Source organism: Momordica charantia (genome assembly GCF_013281855.1).
Source record: "Momordica charantia cultivar OHB3-1 chromosome 4 unlocalized genomic scaffold, Mcharantia_2.0 BLBB01000004.1, whole genome shotgun sequence".
Lineage (NCBI taxonomy): Eukaryota > Viridiplantae > Streptophyta > Magnoliopsida > Cucurbitales > Cucurbitaceae > Momordica > Momordica charantia.
The window spans coordinates 14,039,463-14,064,645 of NW_028275162.1; the positions used below are offsets into that span (position 1 = coordinate 14,039,463).

At 42.2% G+C, this 25,183-nt stretch overlaps 1 protein-coding gene across 6 annotated transcripts in view; it reads right to left on the minus strand.

Annotated features, from left to right (window-relative positions):
• The window catches only part of LOC111021818 (poly(ADP-ribose) glycohydrolase 1), a 53,255-nt gene that overhangs the window by 4,488 nt on the left and 23,584 nt on the right, over positions 1-25,183 (minus strand). For all 6 annotated transcript variants that reach the window (XM_088122792.1, XM_022298901.2, XM_088122791.1 and 3 more), the window contains 2 exons: positions 12,796-12,914; positions 11,892-12,035 (listed from right to left, as the gene is read on the minus strand). In XM_088122792.1, coding sequence (XP_087978918.1) covers positions 11,892-12,035; positions 12,796-12,914 — 263 coding nt within the window. The remainder of the gene's footprint in view (positions 1-11,891; positions 12,036-12,795; positions 12,915-25,183) is intronic.

Consider the following 25,183-nt stretch of genomic DNA (forward strand, 5'->3'; position numbering starts at 1 on the left):
CACGGTGTTTTCCCTCGTTCCGACAACCTCCAACGACTCGAATAACTTAGATCCGGGAAGCCCGGTAATTTTCTTTGACCCACCCTTGTTCGAAGTTAGATTTGGATTACCCACACCTAAACGAAATCGATTTGGAATACCCACACCTAAGCGAAGTTGTTTTGTAGTAACGGGCATCAAATCGAAGCCGTTGGAGGTCATTTTGGGCGTTTCTCGCTGCTGTAAAAACGTGGACAGCAGTGTTTTGGGTGGTATCCGGTGATTAACTTCATCCGTTCGAAGCCCGATTTACGCTACCCACCCCTTTGCAAGCTAGATCTAATTTACCCACACCTACACGAAGTCGTTTTGCGGTAATGAGACCCGTTGAACCCTCTTAGAGTTGTTTTCGAAGGCTGAACAGTTTATTTATGTTGCTGTTTTTTTTTTCTGTTTTTGTGCGTAGGTGTGAGTTCGACGCAAACTTAAGGACGTGGTTGTGTAAGTAGCACCGGGGGGCGAGTGTGTGCGTTATTTAGCTTAACGGAATGGTTTTGATGCTGATTTTTAGTTAAAATAATTTAATTGTGCATGTAGGGATTGTTAGTTTTGATTTGTGAACTTCTAGTGATTTTGTTGCCGTCTTTCTATTATTGAACACTTATGAGTAAACATGCTTTCTATTCTTATTGTTGGAGGTGATTAGTAGATTCTGAATTGTTGTGGTTAAAAGTAACTGGCTCTTGACGTTTTGCAAACATGTTGTAAATGAAATGCTTGCGTTGTTAAACTGATAATTAGTTTATATTGTTTTAGTTGTGAGCTGTTGGGTGGTGACTTGTTTATTACAAAGAAAAGCATGCTTGTGAACTGTGCAGTAAATTGGAATGTGGGAAATATACTTGTAGGTGGTCTTGGGAGGGCTAGTGAAGTGGTGAAGGGTGAAGGGTGAAGGGACGGGTTGGCAGTCCGTTAAACTATGGGTGGTCTGATCGGAAAATGCATATAAATCGCTTGGAGGTTCAAAGCCTTGAGTAGTTGCCTTGGGAATAAATGACAAGGCCGAACGTCAAATTTCTGTAAATGAGTATTGGGGTCTTGGGAATAAATGTCAAGGACCAATACGCTGGGAAGTCATCGGTACCTTGGGGATAAACGGCAAGGACTGGTGCACAGTTCAGGCCTTGGGAATAAATGGCAAGGCCGAACATCAAAGTTTCTGTAGAGGAGTATTGAGGTCTTGGGGATAAATGTCAAGGGCCAATGCGACTCGAGGAGTTAGGCTTGAAGGATTAAAGTAGAGTGGTGCTAGCCTTGGGAATAAATGGCAAGGTCGAACATCAAGTACTGTAAAGGGGGGGGGGGGCGGTATCTTGGGAATAAATGTCAAGAGCCGTTATGCCTCGAGAAGTTAAGCGGGGAGTAACACGAGGGGGGGGGGGTGTAGAGGAAGGTTTAGTACTATGGGACAAGGGCTAGTGAATCATTAGTTGTAGTCTTGGTAGTTCCGACGCATGGTTGTTGTATGTAAATGTCAAGTTATTGTTCGCTATCTCTCGCTGTCTATTTAATTGCCTTGCTATCGTTTTATTTTATATGCCGTGACTGTGAGCAGGATTTTTTGTGTTAGTTAGGAAGTGCTACTTACGGAGTACCTTACGTACTCACCCCCCCCCCCCCCCCTTTTATCCTTATTTGTTTTCAGGTGTGAACAGGGTCGACCGCGGTGATGACGTAGAGAGGGCTTGACCGAGGAGGGATCACTAGTCTAGTTAGTGAGGATAGTGGGAAGGGTCGTTTGGTACGAGTAGCGTTGGGATTTATGTTATTGTTAGGTGTGGACCGAGGAGAAATTTTGTATTTCTTTAGAACTACTTTATTTGTTATGGATGTTGCTGGTAAACGCGTCACTGTTGTCGTTGGAGTTTAGGTGTACGGTTGTTTTATTTATTTAAGAATTTTAGCCACTGAGGCGGATATGAGATGTCTTTGTTTTTAAATTGCCCACGGAGAGCGAAGTTTTGACAGTTTATAAAATTGATATTTCTGGTAGAACGTATGGGAGTCGAAGCTTTATTTAATTTAAATTATTTCCCAGGGAGTTGCTAATCTCGTGTTTAGAGTTAAGGCTAGCCAGGTGAATTATTTAGCGTTGCCTAGGATGGTATATAACATCTTGGGGCGTTACAGGGGACCCTCCAATGTTCCAAATGTTTCCTAATTTCATTGGTTAGTGTTCATTGATGACTGTACTCGAGTCTCATGGGTTTATCTTTTAAAACAAAAATTTGATGTTGGTTCTACCATTCAAACATTTCTTTCATATGATAGAAAACCAATTCGGAATCAAACCCAAACGATTCCGTTCTGACAATGCTCGAGATTACTTCAATCAAAACTTAACATCCTTCTTTCAAAAAAATGGAGTCATCCAAGAGTCGTCTTGTGTGGACACTCCTCAACAGAATGGAGTGGCGAAAAGAAAAATTGGTCACATCCTTTCTGAGACATGTGCCATTCTTTTTCAAGGAAATGTTCCTAAATCCTTCTGGGGGGAAGCTGTGTTAACAACCATTTATTTAATCAATCAGTTACCATCTGCTACTTGAGACCATAAAACTCCTATGAATATCCTATCAAAATATTATCCTGATTTTCGAACAACAAATAACTTGACTCCTGGAGTATTTGGTTGTGTAACCTTTGTTCATGTTCACAGTCATCAGCGAGGTAAACTTGATCTACGAGCACTCAAGTGTATTTTTGTCGGATACTCGAACACTCAAAAGGGATATAAATGCTATCTTCCTCCTTAAAAAAGGTTCTTCATCTCTGCTGATGTTACCTTTTATGAAGACACCAGCTTCTTTACCTCACCTTATCTTCAGGGGGAGGAACTATTATTGGAAGATAAGGATTTGCCCATTCCCAACCTCACATTTCCTATATCAAATCCTTTACCACCACCATTAGACACCTTACCAGGACCATCTAACCCTTCTACTACTACACCATTACAGGTTTATTCAAGAAGGAACACTGAAAAAGATAAGCAAGTCCAAGAGTTTGAACATATCCCTGTAATTGAAATTGACGAGAAAATAACCAATGATGAATCATACATTATAGTATCTACTAATGATGAGTCAGACATTATAATATCTGCTAATGATGAGTCAGACCTGGATTTGCCGATTGCTTTAAGGAAGGGAAAACGGACTTGTACTCAGTATCCATTGTCTCACTTTGTATCATATGACAAACTCTCAAGTCAGTACAGAAGTTTTATGGTTAACCTTACTCAGATAAATATTCCAAAAACATATATGGAGGCGATACAACATGAAGAATGGAGGCAAGCAATGAATCTTGAAATGCAGGCTTTAGAAAAAAATAAAACATGCGAGTTGGTTACTATGCCTAAAGATAAGAAAGCTGTAGGATGTCGATGGATATATACTGTAAAGTATAAAGCAGATGGAACACTCGAGAGGTACAAAGCACGGTTGGTTGCTAAGGGATATACTCAAACATATGGAGTTGATTACCTTGAAACCTTTGCGCCTGTTGCCAAGATGAACACAATACGAATACTTCTATCTCTTGCTATAAATCATGGATGGGACACGTTACAATATGATGTAAAAAATGTTTTTCTACATGGTGATCTTGAAGAAGAAATTTATATGGAGATTCCACCAGGGTATCAACAAGCAGGAAATAAAATTTGTAAATTAAAAAAGGCGTTGTATGGATTAAAGCAATCTCCTAGGGCATGGTTTGGTAGATTTTCTCAAGTCATAAGGAAGATGGACTATAAACATAGTCAAGGAAATCATACATTGTTTATAAAACATTCTGTTACAGGGGAGTAACAACATTGATTGTTTATGTGGATGATATTATCGTCACTGGCAATGATAATAATGAGCAAGATCAACTGAGAAATTGTTTAATCCAAGAGTTTGAAGTTAAAGAACTGGAAAGACTGAAATATTTTCTTGGGATAGAAGTAGTCTATTCTAAACAAGGCATATTCTTATCACAACAGAAATATGTGATTGACTTACTTTCTGAAACAGGAAAGCTTGGCAGCAGACCAATAGGAACGCCGATTGATCAAAACCATAGATTATGTGCATCTGAAGAGAGTCCTCCAGTAAATAAGGAAACTTACCAGAGGTTAGTTGGAAATTAATATATCTTTCTTATACGAGACCAGATATTGCATATGCTGTAGGAGTGACTTAGTTTTGATGGAATCAAATTATTTGTATTCCAATATATTAATCATAAGAAATACATGGTCTTCTTATATAGAAGATAGGCTCAAACATAAATGGTAATAAAGATAAAATAACAATTAATATTGACAACTAATTTACAGCTAATATTTACAAATAATAAACCAACACTCCCCCTCAAGCTGGTTGAAAGATATCTTCCATTGCCAGCTTGTCAACCATCTTGTCAAATTGTACTTTCGGTAGTCCTTTTGTCAACACATCGGCAGTCTGCTCCATTATTAGGAGGTAAGGGATACATATCACGCCGGTATCAACTTTTTCTTTTATGAAATTTTTCTCAATTTCAATATGCTTAGTCCTATCATGTTGAACTGGATTGTGGGCTATGGAGATGGCAGCCTTGTTGTCGCAATAAACTTTTATGGGTGCTTTCTGAAATACTCTCAATTCTCCAAGTAACCTTTTTATCCACATCCCTTCACAAATACCATGGGCCAGGGCCCTAAATTCTACTTCAGCACTGCTTCTAGCCACTACATTTTGTTTCTTACTTTGCCAAGTTACTAAGTTACCTCCAACAAATGAACAATAACCAGAAGTAGATCTTCTATTTGTCATACTTCCTGCCCAATCAGCATCGGTATAAACTTCAACTTGCAAATGGTTGTGTTTTTTGAACAATATACCTTTTCCTGGAGTTCCTTTCAGATATCTTAAAATTCTATAGGCAGCTTCAAAGTGAACTGATCCTAGTGAGTGCATAAATTGACTTACCATGCTTACTGCAAAGGTAATATCTGGACGTGTGCGAGACAAGTAGATGAGTCTTCCCACAAGACTTTGATATCGTTCCTTATCCTTTACTTCTTCTTCTCTTGTAGCTTCCAGTTTCAAATTAGGTTCAACAGGGGTCTCAGCTACCTTGCATCCAAGCAAACCTGTTTCTCTAAGTAAATGAAGAATATATTTTCTTTGGTTAACAAAGATACCTTTCTTAGATCTTGCAAACTTCATTCCTAGGAAGTACTTTAACGTTCCTAGGTCCTTGATTTGAAATTCGCTTGCAAGTCTTTTCTTTAAAGTAGCCAGTTCTACTTCATCATCACCTGTAAGCATAATGTCATCTGCATAAACAATCAAAATTGCAGTTTTATTGCTTTCAGAACGTTTGTAAAAGATGGTATGATCAGCTTGACTCTGAAGGAATCCATAGCTCATGACTACTTTACCAAATCGTTCAAACCATGCTCTCGGAGATTGTTTGAGTCCATACAGAGATTTCTTTAACCGACATACTTTATCCTTTCCAAGATTAGCTTCAAAACCTGGTGGTAAACTCATAAATACTTCTTCTTCAAGATCTCCATTCAGAAAAGCATTTTTTACATCGAGTTGATGAAGAGGCCAATCTAAATTTGCAGCTAGAGATAAAAGTATCCTAATGGAGTTGATTTTAGCAACAGGAGCAAAAGTTTCCTGATAATCCATCCCATAGGTTTGAATAAATCCCTTAGCAACTAGTCTAGCTTTATACCTTTCAACACTACCATCAGCATTACACTTGATTGTAAAAACTTATTTACACACCACAGTTTTCTTATCTCTTGGTAAATCTACAATCTCCCATGTACAATTATATCTTAGAGCATCCATCTCCTCCATAACAGCTAGTTTCCAATTTGGATCATTTAGGGCTTCTTGTATGTTTCTTGGAATAAACAAGTTAGTTATCCTAGACGTAAAGGCTTTATGACTACTTGATAATTTTTCATAGGAGATATAGTTTGCAATGGGATATTTGGTGCAAGTTCGAGTTCCTTTTCTTAAGGCTATAGGAACATCAAGATCATAAACAACAGGTGTGATATTTTCAATATTTGAGTGACAAGAATGGAAGATTGATTACCTGGAGTTTCAGAATTATCCCTCGGAGTTTCAGATTGGGTCTGTGATGAGTCAGCTATCTGGTCCTCATTCGTTTGATTGAGTCTTCTTCTAGTATAAAACTTAAACTCAGGATTTGGACCAATGTGATCATTTCGTAGTAATTCTCCCCCTGAATCAGAATTTTCTACACTTGGCATTGAAGGACTCGTAAAGACCGGACTAGGACTAGTAAAGTTGAGACTTAAAACATTAGGAAGACGAACAGGTATATCCCAAAAATTATCATCCTCTAAATTTAGTTTCTCCCCCCGAAGATAATTTTGGGTAAAAAACGGTTGATTTTCCAAAAATGATACATCCATACTCACATGTAGTTTTTTTGTTTGAGGATCAAAACATTTATACCCTTTTTTCGTAGAATCATAGCCCAAAAAAATGCATTTAATAGCTCTATGATCTAATTTTGACCGAAAAGGACTAGGAATATGCACATAAGTGGTACACCCAAAAACTTTGAGAGGTAAATCAGAGTTCAAACGAGTTGTTGGAAAATATTCTTTCAAAGCATCAAGAGGAGTTTTAAACTTCAAAACTTTAGTAGGCATTCGATTTATTAGGTAGGTAGCCGTAAGAACAGCTTCCCCCCATAAGTACTTAGGGACATTCATAGAAAACATTATGGCCCGAGCAACCTCCAGTAAATGCCTATTTTTTCGTTCAGCAATACGATTTTGTTGAGGAGTATCTCGACGAGTGGAGTGATGAGCAATACCTTTATTTTTCAAAAACTCACTCAAATGTTCATTGAAATATTCAGTTCCATTGTCAGAATGCAAGATACTAATTTTGGTTTGAAATTGGGTTTCAATCATATTGTAAAAACATTTGAAAATATCTTTCACATCAGATTTGTTTGTCAATAAATAGACCCAAGACAAGCGAGTATGATCATCAATAAAAGTTACAAACCACCGTCTACCACTATGAGTTAGAACTTTAGAAGGACCCCAAACATCGCTATGAATTAAGTAAAATGGTTTGGAGGACTTGTAAGGTTTTGGCAAATATGTGGATCGATGATGTTTTGCAAAGATGCAGTTTTCACAATGAAATTGAGAACAATTAACCCCTTTAAACAAATCTGGGAATAGATATTTGAGATAGAAGAAACTAGGATGTCCTAGCCTAAAATGCCATAGCATAATTTTTTCTTTAACAGAGAGAAAACTGTTACTACTAAAGCACTGAGTTATTTTATTACTACCAGAAGGTTCATCAAAGTAGTAGAGGCCATCCAGCATCCTAGCACATCCAAACGTCTTCCCCGAGGATCGATCCTGAAAAACACAGTGAGATGCATAGAAAGTAACAAGACAGTTAGAATCTTTAGAGAGTTTACTAACTGATAGAAAATTGCAGGCTAATTTAGGAACATGAAGAACCGATTGAAGAGTGATATTTTCGGTTAATTTAATGGTTCCCTTTCCTGCAATAGAAGAGAAACTGCCATCGGCAACCTTAATTTTTTCATTGCAATATGTAGGTGAGTATGATTCAAATATTTTGGAAGAACTAGTCATGTGGTCAGAAGCTCCGGAATCAATGATCCACGAAGATGAGTCAAAACAAGAAAATGCTCTACGGTAATTGCCTGTTTGTGCCAAGGAAATACAAAGATTACCAAATGACGAATTGATCTCTAGCTGTTGTGATAGATGCTCTTTAATAGATGGATTTGAGTCAACACTATTAGTGTGAACTTGCTCCCGGTCACTCTCATATTCTGCTAGACTTTAGTTGGAACTTTGAGTTACTTCAACGATTTCTTCAACCATGGTGGCAAAAAACAGATTAACTATAACAATCAAACCACAAAACTGATATTTGAGTAGAAAGACTGAACCAGAAAGCCAAAAAAAAGGGCAAGAAATAGACAGAACCGATGAACCAAACCAGACCAAACCGGATGGACCAGACCGATCTGAGTGAACCGGTCCGAACCGGACCAAACAGATCCTAAATGCAAACCGAACCGAATTGAGCCGAGCCGAACCGAGCGAACCGACCAAACCGGTCTAGGGTTTGTAAGATAGCCACAACCCACGAACTAAAAATAGCAGACGGTCACCAGAAAAATTTCCGATGGACTTCCTCCTTACGAACGCTGGTGACCTGCAGAGGTGGGTCTGTCGTTCCCTTTCGGTGGCGCAACTACCCACGACTAGCAGCTAACGACGATGGAAAGAAGGCACACTGCTCGAATCAACGTCAGACGGCAGCGGAATAGGCACAGACGGCGACGGGCGACGGGCGGAGGTGCGACGAGTCTCCATGTCCTCCGAGCTCCGAATCTGCAATCAGTGATACAAAATCCACGACGAAATAAACCCGGCAAGCGAACAACCCGAGCCCGAAGGAGTCGTCCAGAAGTAAGGTGCGCCTTTTGACGACGGTGGCTAGGGTTCCGGCAATGAAAAGGGGGCGGCGGCAGCTGCTCAAAGGCTAGGATTTCTAAATGTCTTTAGGATATTTGAATTTATTTGATCTGTGCGGATGACACCGGTGCAGATTGACGGTGAGGACGACGGATCGACGGAAACAGTTGCGTTGCCGTGGGGAGTTCGCCGGAGGTAGATGACGGCTAGGGTTTTAAAATTAGGGTTTGGTATTTTTGATGATGGCTAGGGTTTTGAGAGTTAGGGTTTACTTCCTAAGCTCTGATACCAACTTAGTTTTGATGGAATCAAATTATTTGTATTCCAATATATTAATCATAAGAGATACATGGCCTTCTTATATAGAAGATAGGCTCAAACATAAATGGAAATAAAGATAAAATAATAATTAATATTGACAACTAATTTACAGCTAATATTTACAAATAATAAACCAACAGAGTGGTAAGCCAATTTATGCATAGTCCAAAAGAAATTCATCTTCAAGCTGTGTATCAAATACTCCACTATTTAAAAAACTCCACTGGGAGAGGATTGTTGTTTAAGAAAGGCGAGAAACTCAATCTAGAAGTTTATACAGATACAGATTATGCAGGATCGATAGACGATAGAAAATCCACTTGTGTATCAAATACTCCACTATTTAAAGACCTCCCTTGAGAGAGGATTGTTGTTTAAGAAAGGCAAGAAACTCAATCTAGAAGTTTATACAGATGCAGATTATGCAGGATCGATAGACGATAGAAAATTCACTTCTGGCTATTGTACTTTCTTAGGTGGGAACTTAGTGACATGGAGAAGTAAAAAAACAAAATGTAGTTGCAAGATCAAGTTCAGAAGCAGAATTTAGAGCAATGACATTGGGCATCAGATTACTGGGGATAAAAATTATTTTAGAAGATTTGATGATTCTATGGGAAGGGCCTATGAAACTTTATTGTGATAACAAGTCTACCATCAGTATTGTACATAATCCAGTTCAACACGATAGAACCAAGCATGTTGAAGTTGATAGACACTTCATAAAGGAGAAGTTAGGTCGATATGTACTCCATTTGTACCAACAAACAATCAAATAGCAGATATTCTTACAAAATGATTGAACAACAACAACTTTGAGCATTTGGTTAACAAGCTAGGAATGGAAAATATTCATTCACCAACTTGAGGGGGAGTGTTAAATTATAGTTTATTTTATTTTAAAGGTTTCCTATTTTATTTAGGTTAGGGTTTTATTGTTCTAATAGGTAAGTATTTCCTTATCCTAATAGGCAAGAATTTCTTTTTAGTTTCTTCTTTGTGACTACTATTTATATAGCCTTGTATCAATCATTCGTAGTAATCAAGGAAGAATTATTTTCTTAACTTATCAATTAACAGAACTCAATCCCCAAATCCTGCAGACCATCTAATATATTCAGAAACAAAAACCTCGTCTGTCTAAGAGACAAAAAAGTCATAAAGATTCTGCTGTGGAGAAATGGATTTGGAGACATCAAGTTGAAGATTCTGCTATGTGGAGAAAGATGATAGATGCAAAATATGAGCCTATTGATAGCCACAATCACAAAATCTCCCTTCCATAGCAACTGCCCGTGAGCAGTTTGACATTTTAAAGCAACAAACTCTGATTTATGGCAGAATAACAGTCAAAGTGAGCAATGGCATTCATACATTTTTCTGGAATGATGTGTGGCTGACCAACGAGCCCCTTAGCGGTACATATCCTCTCCTTTTTGCATTACGTTATAACAAACTTGCTGCTGTGAAGGACATATGGTCAATAAAAATCAGCTTCATGGGAAATCAGCTTAATGGGACATAAGGTTCAGAAGCAATCTGAAGGACGCAGAAATTGTGGAATTGGCATCTCTCCTACACATACTGACACCAAAGCAACTCTCTATGGATCTAGACAGATTCATTTAGAGAATGGAACCAGCTCCCTTTTATGTGAGATGATGAAGGCCCCAAGGATCAGTGGCCCCATTGCTTTATAAATCAATATGGAAAGATCTTTATCCAAAGAAGGTTAAATTTTTTTCTATGGGAGGCCAGTCTCAAAGCTAACACACACGAGAAGATCCAAAGGAGGATGCCGTCCATGAGCATTTCCCCTCATTGGTGCATCCTTTGCAAGCATGGCAATGAATCCTAAGGCCGCATCTTTGTCTCTTGCAACTATTCCTCAAGGGGAGTATGATTCTTTCACTTTTTGGATGGTCCACTGCCCTTCCTTCTTATCCAAGCCACCCCATGGCATACACAGTCACAGGCCACCATTTTGACAAGGAGAAAAAATTCTTCTCGATACATTTTGTGCATGAACTTTTTTGGTCTGGAAGGAAAGGAATCATAGGATTTTCCAAGACAAGGCACCATCAATTGACCACTTTTTTTAGTCTTTAGTTTTCTTGGTCGTTGCATGGTGTAAACTTTCCCCTCTTTCACCAATATAGTTTCTCTACAATGTTATCCAATTGGAGAAGTTTTTTGTAACTTACCTGGATGGGCTCTTTTCCCCATCTTGTTCTTTTAATTTCGTTATATCAATGAAATTGTGCCTTCTCAAAAGAATAATAAAAAAATAATAATAATAACTAATATACATATATATATAACCATAACAATGACAAGTCATCACCATATCTCCTGTGAATAAGTTTCTCCTGAAATTTTCTTGTATATTTGAGCTACAAGTTTCTTTCTTAGCCATACTATCAATCAAATAGTCAAGTGACACGAACTCCAACCTGAATGTGCGGAATTAGAGTAAAATAAAGGCATAAACACCAAAAAACAGAATCAGAAAGGTTCACACTTGGACAGATTCTGATCAAAATGGGCGCATAGACAAAGCAAGGACAAGCAGATGAGTCAGTAACAAGTAACAAAAATAAAATAGCTCACACGGCAGCATGTGGGGGAATGGCAAGCTTCACACTTAGAATGGTTCAACCCTGATTCTAATAAAACTGAGCACATAGATGGAACAAGGACAACCAGATGAGTTAAGAGCAAGTAATAAAAAAGGAAAAAAAGCTCATGCACCCTGCTGGCACATGAGGGGAACAGCAAGTTTAACACGTGGCAATTGACAGTATAGTACAGTATCAGCTAACATCTCAAAAAGCTTCATGATGCATAAGGAGGAAGTGCTTCGCAAAAAGACAGTATAGTATCAGCTAATAACTCAAACAGTGTTAACAAACTAACAGATGTAATTTTGTAAATTAGTATTCTAGCCAATGAAGGTTTCTGAGTCAAAAATAGAATTCCTCAAGTAACTGCATGAAATGCCATTCTAGACACGCTTGCTTACCGAAGCAGGAATTCTAATTTGTACTGTCTCATCCCTGGACTGCACAATGCATCTATAGCAGTGATTAAGGTCTTACGTCTTCCAAGTGAATCCATTTCCTGTTTGTCCACATGATTGCCAGAAAAACAAAAGTTGGAAGCATACCTACACCTCTTGAAGATGATTTCATAATCAGGAAATCAAAGTAGACATATGTAGAATTTCATAAATTAGTGTCCAGGAATATCAATGGTCAGATACGAAAGAATATAGATTCTAACAGAGCATAATGTGTCAATAACAAAAAATAATGAAGCAATATGAAGAATGGGCAATAAATTAATAGCATGAAAAAATATGGATAGTAACGATGCTGGCCAATGTAACCTTTTGTCCTGTGGGGATACTCTCTTTTGTATGCTCTTATTTCTTCAATATATTTTTCAGTTTCTTATAAAAAAAAACAGAAAAAAAATAAAAAAAAAATATATATATATATAACAAGGTAGACAGAAGCAAAAAAATGTTAAAAAGATAAATAAAAATACTCTAATTTATTGTTTTATGATTTCAGGCTTAGTAGTGATTTTAATATGGAATCAAAATCAAATTAAATTTCCACTAAACTCAAAAGCTTAACTTGATAGTTGATAAAATATATTATAACCTATCAACTTAAATTTTTAGATTTAATGTTGATTTAATATGATATAAGAATCCAATTTATTTTTTTACTATATTCTTTGACATTGCAAGGGTTTGAAGTAAGAACCTTCTACTTTTTTTTTTTTTAATCAAGAGAACCTTCTACTTTGATACCATATTAAATCCCCACTAAACTCAAAAGTCTAAGTTGATAAGTTATAGCATAAATGTTTTTAATATATTTCTTAACAAAATTAAATATCAAGTGATCATAACTCACCCAGTATAATCTGAGAACCTCTCAGCACCAACAATTTCTATTGCCTCATTATCTGCCATGGCTGGCAAGAAAAGCATGCCAATAATTAATTCAGGGTTGATCATGAACCGAATCTCTTCCTACATAGGATTGCCAAAATAACATAAATAAATTGCATATCATGTTTCATTCTAATAATAAATTCATTCCCAAATAGCATGTATTTTAGCGTAGTGTTGTACATAGCTTAGATAATCAAGTTCATTATTATTTGTCCTTTATTGTACTTCATTCTTTAGTTTAAGGCCTCCCATGTACACCTATTCTCACATACTCCTGTTAGAGCACATGGTATTTGTTGGAATATATAAACATCTATTAGTTGTCTTTTTAAATCTTTATATTTTTTAAATCTCCTATTCCTTTGCGTGCTAGGTTTCCTATTCTTTTTAGTAGGTCTTTCTCCTATATAAGAAGACCTAAGTTGCACTATTTGTATATAGAAGAATATTTTTTATTCTCTTAAATTTAACATGGTATCAGAGCGGGAGGTCCTGTGTTCGAACCCCTGCGTTGTTGTTCCTTCCCATTTATAATAATTTCCACTTGTTGGGTCTTGATGTAATTTTCCAAGCCCACAAGTGATGGGGAGTGTTAGAATCCATATAAACGAATTAAATTTACCCAACCCATCAGCTTAAGCTTTTGGGTTGAGTGGTGGTTTGTTCATCCTTAAGACCTAAGAAATCCTAATTTTTTCTACCAATTTTAGCCCCTCCTAAAAACCTAGCTTCTTAATCTTTTTATTAATAATAATAATAATAAAAATACCTTCCTCTACCGGAACCCTAGCAGCCACTACAATTTTGAAACCCTAGCCACCGCTATCACTTCTGCTGGAACCCTAGCCGCCACATTCAATCGGCGCACCCTACTTCCAGCAAAATCTCTCCGTTTCGCGACTTGCAGCTCTCCGGTGTCGGGTTGATGTTGGTGTCCGCGACTCTTGGTTTTAAAGTACTTGAGCCACCTGTGGATCATCTTCAACCTGCCGGTAGGTTGTCTTCGCGTGCTAATTGTCACGGTCGTACATTTTTCAACCGTGTGGCGCCATGATCTAAGCTCGACCATGGCCAGCCTTACAAGGAACTCTAGCTCCAATCTACTTTTTGCACCCCTTTGGGGCTTCGTCGGATCTTAGGCGAGGTTCTTTCTTCCTCGACCGAGCTTCACTTGCAGCGGAATTCACACTTATCTCGGCAATGCACGTCGCCCGTACGTGTATTTAAACTCTAACGCAACTCTAGCCGGCTTGCCTCTACGCTAGGCCAAGCCCCACGACTCTACCTTGCCTCTACTCTAGGCCAAGGTCTTCTAAACGCGACGCCGCAACTTGTTTTCAACCATCTTGGTTCTCGGCCACTTGGCCGTCCCACTCCTACGATGAGCCAGGACCTTACCGAGATGAGTTCCAACCCATAACAGGGCCAGAACGAGCTTAAAATGCCAACCGGGTACAACTGGGAGATTCCTGCTGATTAACTATGTCAAAACTATCTTATCGGGCCCATCGGACGCCTCTAAGACCATTCCTGCCGAGAAATTAGTCAATAACGGGCTAAACGGCCCTACCGGGTACTGTCGGGATGATTCCTGCAAACTTTCGGACAAAGAATGATTAAACTTGGCAACCGGGATGAGTCTTGCCGCTTCCCGGGCCAAGACTAGCCTTTTCTCACTTATCGGGTGCCCACCGGTACTTTAGGATGCCACCCCGAGCATCGGGATGTCATCGGGCTTCGCTGCTCAATTGGGCACGCATACCGAGAACCGACCCATGTGCTTGTCTTAATGATCGGGACCTTCCGGACATCCAGCCATCCGGACACTATCGTGGCACGACCACTCCTGCGCTCGTGTCGTGTCGTTCGAGCATACCGTACCGCATAGGGACCCCCGTGGTGCAACCTCCGACACATGGACCGAGACACAATGTCGGCACACCCGTGCCGCCCGACACTGTCCTCGAGTTTGCTATCCTCGACGGAAGTCGCCCAAGACACTCGTCTTATAGACGCTCGCCCTCGCCATGACACACGCATGTGCCATGGGGTGGCTCGCTTAGGCCCTGACATGGCCCAGGGGTGGTGGAGAGCCAACACCATGCCTCCCCCTAAGGTACATTCTAAGGCAAACTTGGTCTGGCAGGCATGTACGTCGAAAGTGGCGAGGAGTCACTCGCCAACGTAGAGCGCACGTCTGAACTCCGATTGACACGAAACTTGGCGTGCGTACATATCTCACAAATATGCATCTAACTCTAAAGCCGCTCGTCCAAACTCTCGACGGAATGCCGACTTCTAGGGTCATGGCCCGGGGCCCCAACTGGCCCACGTTGAGCTTGTCACCGACACCACTGACCTCGCCTTCTCATTGCATTCTGCGTACGCCTTCTCTAGGCATTCTTGAGCACATCCATATGGTGTGTTAGATGATGCACCATCCTCCTTGGTCGCATCACGGCACTTCTCTCTCGGCCCTCGACATAGCCCGATTGGCGACATATGCTTGTCACTGACACTTGCACACTACGTGGGCGTCATGACCTACCCTCTACTAGTATGGTTGTCACATTCTCCCCCACTTAAACTGTCGTCGTCCTCGATGACCTACTCGTGGGATACAATCCAAAGATAAGAGTTAGGATTGTAACACTCTCCCCCACTTAAACTCGTCATCGCTCTCGATGACGTCTTTTGCAGACTGGCTAACTGACTCGGCCCTTTCTCAGCGTTGCAGCAGAACGTCAACTTGGCACAATGCTCATGAAACAGTCTCTTTTCGCGGACCTTCTCACGCCCTGCTTTCGGACTTGGCCCAAGACATACTTCAGAAACACGGTACTAAACTTGGGCACACTTTGACCCTTGCTTCAAGCACACTTGGCTTCAACTCTCAAGTTCTCTGAACAACTGACACTTTACTGAGGCAGCTAACACTTTACTCTGTTGCTCAATTCAAGTTGGCCCTACCCTTCAGCCAACGTCTTCAACAGGCCACCTATCGTGGCACGCACAACTGCAACAAGCCTTTTCTCCAACCACTTGCTGTGGTAAGTAAAACAAACTGTACAAGGCTTCTACTACGCCACCCTTCAGGGTAACATTCTCGTGCCGCCTCCTGCGACAAACGGACAACCTAGACGGCTGCCTTCACACCACCTTTCGTGTGGCAAATACGCTGCACGACTCTTCTCTACCTGCAGCTTCCTGCGAACACAATCGCACCAGACTAACGCTCCTTTTTGAGCAACTACTGGCCTCTGAACTTCTCTGCGAAGTCGTTCATTCTAAACTCGTCATGCAACCTGGCTCATTCTCTTGAGCGCACCTGCAAGCCCGCACTAAAGAGTGTTTTAACTTAAGGGACACGTGTGCTCACTTCTTGAGCATAACTTGGGGCAAGGAACCCATTGTCTCGGGCCACTTCCCCTTCTCAACTGGCTCTCTGCTTAGCCACACTGTCCACCATCTGTGGACTTACTTGATGCAACTCTGGCACTTGACCGGCGCATGTCGCACTGACCCCCAGCTTGTCTGCTTGCAGCCATTGACACTATCCCTCTGATGGTAATGGCTCTTTCGAAGACACCCTAACTGGTTCGCCTTCGGTTTCTTCGTGCTTGCTCTTGCGCACTCAGTCTTGGCCTACTTTATGACCACTGACGTGCGTTTCTTTCTTCTTGCGGGTCACTCCGCATTTGGCTTCAAGATAGCTCTACAACTTTTGGGAGCAGTATAGAATGCTGCCTTCTGATCGCTTCTGCTCACAACGCAACCGCCAAGCCTTAAGCAAAGGACTTGGGTCTTGCTTTCTAACGGGATGGACTTCCCCCAATCGAATGCCTATCGACGACATCGTTTGAGTCTCAAGAAGTCCGGCTTCAACTCTTTCTTTCTGCCTCTGATACTGACTGATGCAACTGTCCTACCAAACTGGCACTCTTGACACACTTGCGGAGTCTTCAATCTGAACTTGGCTTTGTCAAACTATCCGACTAAACGCACAAAGGATGGGTCTGATACTAAGTCATACTCTGTGATTTGGGCCTTGATCTCTACTCACGGAGCCAACTTCGGCTCTGATACCAAATGTCACGGTCGTACATTTTTCAACCGTGCGGCGCCATGATCTAAGCTCGACCATGGCCAGCCTTACGAGGAACTCTAGCTCCAATCTACTTTTTGCGCCCCTTTGGGGCTTCGTCGGATCTTAGGTGAGGTTCTTTCTTCCTCGACCGAGCTTCACTTGCAGCAGAATTCACACTTGTCTCGGCAATGCACGTCGCCCGTACGTGCATTTAAACTCTAACGCGACTCTAGCCGGCTTGCCTCTACGCTAGGCCAAGCCCCACGGCTCTACCTTGCCTCTACTCTAGGCCAAGGTCTTCTAAACGCGACGTCGCAACTTGTTTTCAACCATCTTGGTTCTCGGCCACTCGGCCGTCCCACTCCTACGATGAGCCAAGACCTTACCAGGATGAGTTCCGACCCATAACGCGGCCAGAACGAGCTTAAAACGCCAACCGGGTACAACCAGGAGATTCTTGCCGATTAACTATGTCAAAACTAGCTTATCGAGCCCATCGGACGCCTCTAAGACCATTCCTGCCGAGAAACTAGTCAATAACGGGCTAAACGGCCCTACCGGTACTGCCGGGATGATTCCTACCGACTTTCGGACAAAGAATGAGTAAACTTGGCAACCGGGATGAGTCTTGCCGCTTCCCGGGCCAAGACTAGCCTTTTCTCACTTATCGGGTGCCCACCGATACTTTAGGATGCCACCCCGAGCATCGGGATGTCATCGGGCTTCGCTGCTCAATTGGACACGCATACCGAGAACCGACCCATGTGCTTGTCTTAATGATCGGGACCTTCCGGACATCCAGCCATCCGGACACTATCGTGGCACGACCACTCCTGCGCTCGTGTCGTGTCGTTCGAGCATACCGTACCGCATCGGGACCCTCGTGGTGCAACCTCCAACACATGGACCGAGGCACAATGCCGGCACACCCGTGCCGCCCGACACTGTCCTCGAGTTTGCTATCCTCGACGGAAGTCGCCCAAGACACTCGTCTTGTAGACGCTCGCCCTCGCCATGACACACGCATGTGCCATGGGGTGGCTCGCTTAGGCCCTGACATAGCCCAGGGGTGGTGGAGAGCCAACACCATGCCTCCCCCTAAGGTACATTCTAAGGCAAACTTGGTCCGGCAGGCATGTACGTCGAAAGTGGCGAGGAGTCACTCGCCAACGTAGAGCGCACGTCTGAACTCCGATTGACACGAAACTTGGCGTGCGTACATATCTCACAAATATGCATCTAACTCTAAAGCCGCTCGTCCAAACTCTCGACGGAATGCCGACTTCTAGGGTCATGGCCCGGGGCCCCAACTGGCCCACGTTGAGCTTGTCACCGACACCACTGACCTCGCCTTCTCATTGCATTCTGCGTACGCCTTCTCTAGGCATTCTTGAGCACATCCATATGGTGTGTTAGATGATGCACCATCCTCCTTGGTCGCATCACGGCACTTCTCTCTCGGCCCTCGACATAGCCCGATTGGCGACATATGCTTGTCACTGACACTTGCACACTACGTGGGCGTCATGACCTACCCTCTACTAGTATGGTTGTCACATTCTCCCCCACTTAAACTGTCGTCGTCCTCGATGACCTACTCGTGGGATACAATCCAAAGATAAGAGTTAGGATTGTAACACTCTCCCCCACTTAAACTCGTCATCGCTCTCGATGACGTCTTTTGCAGACTGGCTAACTGACTCGGCCCTTTCTCAGCGTTGCAGCAGAACGTCAACTTGGCACAATGCTCATGAAACAGTCTCTTTTCGCGGACCTTCTCACGCCCTGCTTTCGGACTTGGCCCAAGACATACTTCAGAAACACGGTACTAAACTTGGGCACACTTTGACCCTTGCTTCAAGCACACTTGGCTTCAACTCTCAAGTTCTCTGAACAACTGACACTTTACTGAGGCAGCTAACACTTTACTCTGTTGCTCAATTCAAGTTGGCCCTACCCTTCAGCCAACGTCTTCAACAGGCCACCTATCGTGGCACGCACAACTGCAACAAGCCTTTTCTCCAACCACTTGCTGTGGTAAGTAAAACAAACTGTACAAGGCTTCTACTACGCCACCCTTCAGGGTAACATTCTCGTGCCGCCTCCTGCGACAAACGGACAACCTAGACGGCTGCCTTCACACCACCTTTCGTGTGGCAAATACGCTGCACGACTCTTCTCTACCTGCAGCTTCCTGCGAACACAATCGCACCAGACTAACGCTCCTTTTTGAGCAACTACTGGCCTCTGAACTTCTCTGCGAAGTCGTTCATTCTAAACTCGTCATGCAACCTGGCTCATTCTCTTGAGCGCACCTGCAAGCCCGCACTAAAGAGTGTTTTAACTTAAGGGACACGTGTGCTCACTTCTTGAGCATAACTTGGGGCAAGGAACCCATTGTCTCGGGCCACTTCCCCTTCTCAACTGGCTCTCTGCTTAGCCACACTGTCCACCATCTGTGGACTTACTTGATGCAACTCTGGCACTTGACCGGCGCATGTCGCACTGACCCCCAGCTTGTCTGCTTGCAGCCATTGACACTATCCCTCTGATGGTAATGGCTCTTTCGAAGACACCCTAACTGGTTCGCCTTCGGTTTCTTCGTGCTTGCTCTTGCGCACTCAGTCTTGGCCTACTTTATGACCACTGACGTGCGTTTCTTTCTTCTTGCGGGTCACTCCGCATTTGGCTTCAAGATAGCTCTACAACTTTTGGGAGCAGTATAGAATGCTGCCTTCTGATCGCTTCTGCTCACAACGCAACCGCCAAGCCTTAAGCAAAGGACTTGGGTCTTGCTTTCTAACGGGATGGACTTCCCCCAATCGAATGCCTATCGACGACATCGTTTGAGTCTCAAGAAGTCCGGCTTCAACTCTTTCTTTCTGCCTCTGATACTGACTGATGCAACTGTCCTACCAAACTGGCACTCTTGACACACTTGCGGAGTCTTCAATCTGAACTTGGCTTTGTCAAACTATCCGACTAAACGCACAAAGGATGGGTCTGATACTAAGTCATACTCTGTGATTTGGGCCTTGATCTCTACTCACGGAGCCAACTTCGGCTCTGATACTAAATGTCACGGTCGTACATTTTTCAACCGTGCGGCGCCATGATCTAAGCTCGACCATGGCCAGCCTTACGAGGAACTCTAGCTCCAATCTACTTTTTGCGCCCCTTTGGGGCTTCGTCGGATCTTAGGTGAGGTTCTTTCTTCCTCGACCGAGCTTCACTTGCAGCAGAATTCACACTTGTCTCGGCAATGCACGTCGCCCGTACGTGCATTTAAACTCTAACGCGACTCTAGCCGGCTTGCCTCTACGCTAGGCCAAGCCCCACGGCTCTACCTTGCCTCTACTCTAGGCCAAGGTCTTCTAAACGCGACGTCGCAACTTGTTTTCAACCATCTTGGTTCTCGGCCACTCGGCCGTCCCACTCCTACGATGAGCCAAGACCTTACCAGGATGAGTTCCGACCCATAACGCGGCCAGAACGAGCTTAAAACGCCAACCGGGTACAACCAGGAGATTCTTGCCGATTAACTATGTCAAAACTAGCTTATCGAGCCCATCGGACGCCTCTAAGACCATTCCTGCCGAGAAACTAGTCAACAACGGGCTAAACGGCCTTACCGGTACTGCCGGGATGATTCCTACCGACTTTCGGACAAAGAATGAGTAAACTTGGCAACCGGGATGAGTCTTGCCGCTTCCCGGGCCAAGACTAGCCTTTTCTCACTTATCGGGTGCCCACCGGTACTTTAGGATGCCACCCCGAGCATCGGGATGTCATCGGGCTTCGCTGCTCAATTGGACACGCATACCGAGAACCGACCCATGTGCTTGTCTTAATGATCGGGACCTTCCGGACATCCAGCCATCCGGACACTATCGTGGCACGACCACTCCTGCGCTCGTGTCGTGTCGTTCGAGCATACCGTACCGCATCGGGACCCTCGTGGTGCAACCTCCAACACATGGACCGAGGCACAATGCCGGCACACCCGTGCCGCCCGACACTGTCCTCGAGTTTGCTATCCTCGACGGAAGTCGCCCAAGACACTCGTCTTGTAGACGCTCGCCCTCGCCATGACACACGCATGTGCCATGGGGTGGCTCGCTTAGGCCCTGACATAGCCCAGGGGTGGTGGAGAGCCAACACCATGCCTCCCCCTAAGGTACATTCTAAGGCAAACATGGTCTGGCAGGCATGTACGTCGAAAGTGGCGAGGAGTCACTCGCCAACGTAGAGCGCACGTCTGAACTCCGATTGACACGAAACTTGGCGTGCTTACATATCTCATAAATATGCATCTAACTCTAAAGCCGCTCGTCCAAACTCTCGACGGAACCCCGACTTTTAGGGGTATGGCTCGGGGCCCCAACTGACCCCCGTTGAGCTTGTTACCGACACCACTGACCTTGCCTTCGCCTGGCATTCTGCGTACGCCTTCTCTAGGCATTCTTGAGCACATCCATATGGTGTGTTAGATGATGCACCATCCTCCTTGGTCGCATCACGGCACTTCTCTGTCGGCCCTCGACATGGCCCGATGGGCGACATATGCTTGTCGCTGACACTTGCACACTACGTGGGTGTCACAACCTACTCTCTACTAGTATGGTTGTGACACTAATCACCATCTGTTCGCATTGGGGGTCGTCGCCGTCTGTTCGCTACCGGCCGATCGTCGCCATCTGTTCGCCGCCGGCCGATCGTTGCCGTCTGTGCAGTGGGTCGTCACCGTCGGTTGATCTTGTGGGTGTTTGGGTATTTTATTGGGAAAATTGACAAAATAAGCATTCTATAGGGTCATTTTAAGTTTTTTAATCATCCTTTTCAAAACACAAGTTTTATAGGCATTTGCTGACATCACCTTCACACCCTCACTAGCCCTCTACTAATATTTTAGACTTCCTTACTTATTTCCTCTCTCTACCTCCATCAACCTCTTTTTCCAGATTTTTTTTTTCTTATCGTTTTTCATTATTCTCTTTTCCTCTTTCAGCAAAGTTTTTTTTTCTCATTCTCTCTAAAATTTTCTTGGAGTTTCTCTTTTCCTTCTTCCATGTTTCTATATTTTTTCTAATTACTATTATTCCCTTACTTCTTTAGGGACCACAAAAAGCAATTTACTTTAAAAAAAAACCTTAAATCTCTCAGCTTTTTTTTTTAAAACCATCAGCCTCCATGGTTCCCGTGACTTTGCTGACGACGGCTGCATCAAAGCCGACGAAGGAGGTCATTCGCCGAAGAAAGAAGCTCAGTGGAAGAGAAATGGGGGAGGAGATAGAGAGAAAGAGCGAGGGTGAGCGACAGAGAGAGAGCGAGGGTGAGCGAGAGAGAATTGAGGGAATCTAAAAATAATATTTTTAATGAGATTGTTTTTTTGATAGTATCTAAAAATTAATTTTGAATTAATATTTATCAAATCAAATTAATTTTGAGAAAAACGAAATCTCAATATTAATTCAAATTGTTTTCCGAAATCTCTCATCAATCTCCTTAAATCTCTCTATGTAGTTTTAATTATAATTAAATTTCAAATCCCCCAATTTTGCTTTTCATATCCCCCAATTTTGCTTTCTCATCTTTCATTCCTAATTTAAATTTTAATCAAATGTATCAATTTAAAATCTAATTAAAAAAGAGATTTTGGGAAACAAATTTGAATTAAATTTCAAATTCGAATACTTTCTTTTTGTAATTAGATTTTAAATTGATATTTTCATTTGATTAAATTTTAAATTAGGAATGAAAGAGATGAAAGCAAAATGAGGGGTTTTTAATTCAATCCTAATTAAAACTACGTTGAGAGATTTAATGAGATTGAGAATAGATTTCGGGAAATAAATTTGAATTAATATTGAGATAGTATTTTTAGATTCCCTCAATTCTCATTCACCCTCGCTCATCCTCGCTCAACCTCACTCTCTCTCGCTCAACCTCGCTCCCTCTCGCTCAACCTCGCTCTCTCTCTCTATCTCCTCCCCCATTCCTCTTCCACTGATCTTCTGTCTTCGGCGAACGACCTCCTTCGTCGGCTTTGATGCATCCATCGTCAGCGATTGCTAAAAGTTACGGAAATCATGGAGGAAAAAAAATTGCTTTTTGTGGTGAGTAAAGAAGAAAGAGAATAATAGTAATAGAAAAAATAGAGAAAGAGGGAAGATGGAAAAGAGAAACTCCAAGAAAATTTTAGGGAGAATGAGAAAAAAAATTTTGCTGAAAAGAGGAAAAGAGAATAATGAAAAACGATAAGAAAACAGAGAGGAGGAAAAAAAAATCTGGAAACAGAGGAGATGGAGGTAGAGAGAGGAAATAAGGAGGGAAGTCTAAAATATTAGTGGAGGAGAGAGTAGAGAGATGGAGTCTGGAAGAGAAAAAAAAGCGAGGGGCATAGGAGGTCATTTGGCAAAGTTGGTGATGTCAGCAATGACTAGAAAATTTGTGTTTTGAGAAGGGCGATTAAAAAACTTAACAGACCCTTACAAAGACTTATTTTGTCAATTTTCCCTATCTTATTTCTGCTGCTCGACGATTACAACAATCCTCCCCTCCAGTCAATCAAAATTCTAACCCTAATTTTAATTTGCTCAACATTTTGGTCTATCTCCGGTTTGGGTGGTTCAAGGGCTGGTCGGGTCGGACCGAACCCAGTTTGGTTCAATCTGGTTCAACTATTCAGATTTATTCCTGTTCTACTCTGATTCAATTTGAGGCTCAAATTGGTCAGTTAAGGACTCAGTATGGTTCAATAAGTTCCGATCGATTTTAGTTCAAGACTACTCGGCTCGGTAGGTTCGTTTTTTCGAAAATGGTGCGAATTTTGCATGATGATAATACAAGAATGTTTGGAAAAATGGTGGTGAATCTAGTAGGGAGCAAATTCTTTAATTCTTGAAATTCCAATATACCAATTTACCTTATAATAATTCTTGTGTATCCTTGGCACAACCACGTATTTATCCTAAGGCTTTCTCTTGTAGTAACTCATCTCCGTGGATTATAGATTCTGGAACATATGACCATATGACAAGTTCTTCTAATCTATTTAATACATATACTCCTTCATATTTGAAAAAATTAGAATTGCAGATGGCAGTTTTTCTTCTGTCGCAGAAAAAGGAACAATTAAATTGACTGAGACTATTTGTCTACAGTCTGTCCTTCATGTTCCAAAATTAACCTGTAACCTTTTATCTGTCAGCAAATTTTCTAAAGATTCTAACTGTCGTGTTACTTTCTTTGAATCTCATTGTATTTTTCAGAATCATGACTCGGGGAAGATAATTGGATTTGCAAGGATGCTTGATGGGCTTTACTACTTTGATGAAGGTTCTTTTAGTAATAAAATAACTCAGGGTCTTAGTAGTATCAGCTCTCTCTCGATTAAAGAACAAATTATGCTTTGGCATCTTATACTAGGACATCCCAGTTTTTCCGATCTTAAACATTTATTTTCAAATTTATTTAAGGGAATTGATTGTATTAGAGTATATATTAGTATATTTTATATTCTTGTATTAATATTAATTTGTCATTTACCTTCTCCTTATAGGATTAGGTCAACCTTGTATATTTGTCTATATATATAGACTTTAATAATGAGAATACATTACATTGGATTCTCTCCAACCTTAGTTTCTACATAGTATCAGAGCTCTAGGTTTCTGGCCCATTACGGTTTTGATGCCCATTACGGTTTTGCGCCCATTAGGGTTTTGTGCCCATTAGGGTTTTGTGCCTTAAGGTTTTTTGTTCATTGCTATTCAACACCACCGCCGCCGATCACCGCCGCCACCGACCACCGCCACCGCCGACCACTGCCGCCGCCGTTTGCTGATTTGCCAGTTATTTTTTCCAATTGCTATTCGTGGATTTCGTCTCGCCGTCCTTCGCACCTTCGTCCAGTGCGCTTCCGTGACCGCCAATCACCTTTACCCCTCTGGTTGTCGTGGGGGAGCACTTGGGGTTTCTGGTTTCAGAAAACACCTAATCCGATTTGGTTCCAACCGTTCGATTCATCTGTTTTGTTTGGTTCGGGTGATTTGGTCTGGTTCTACCGTTTTGTTCAAATAAGTTCGCTTGTTTCTTACGGCTGAGAAGAAATCAATCGTAACTTTTGAGGTAATCCCAATGATATCAAAAATCACAGAACACAAGTTGAATGGATCAAACTATTCTTCATGGAAAATCAATGTTCGTCTTTTTTTTGCGAAGTATTGATATGGACGATCACATAACTAAGGATCCGCCT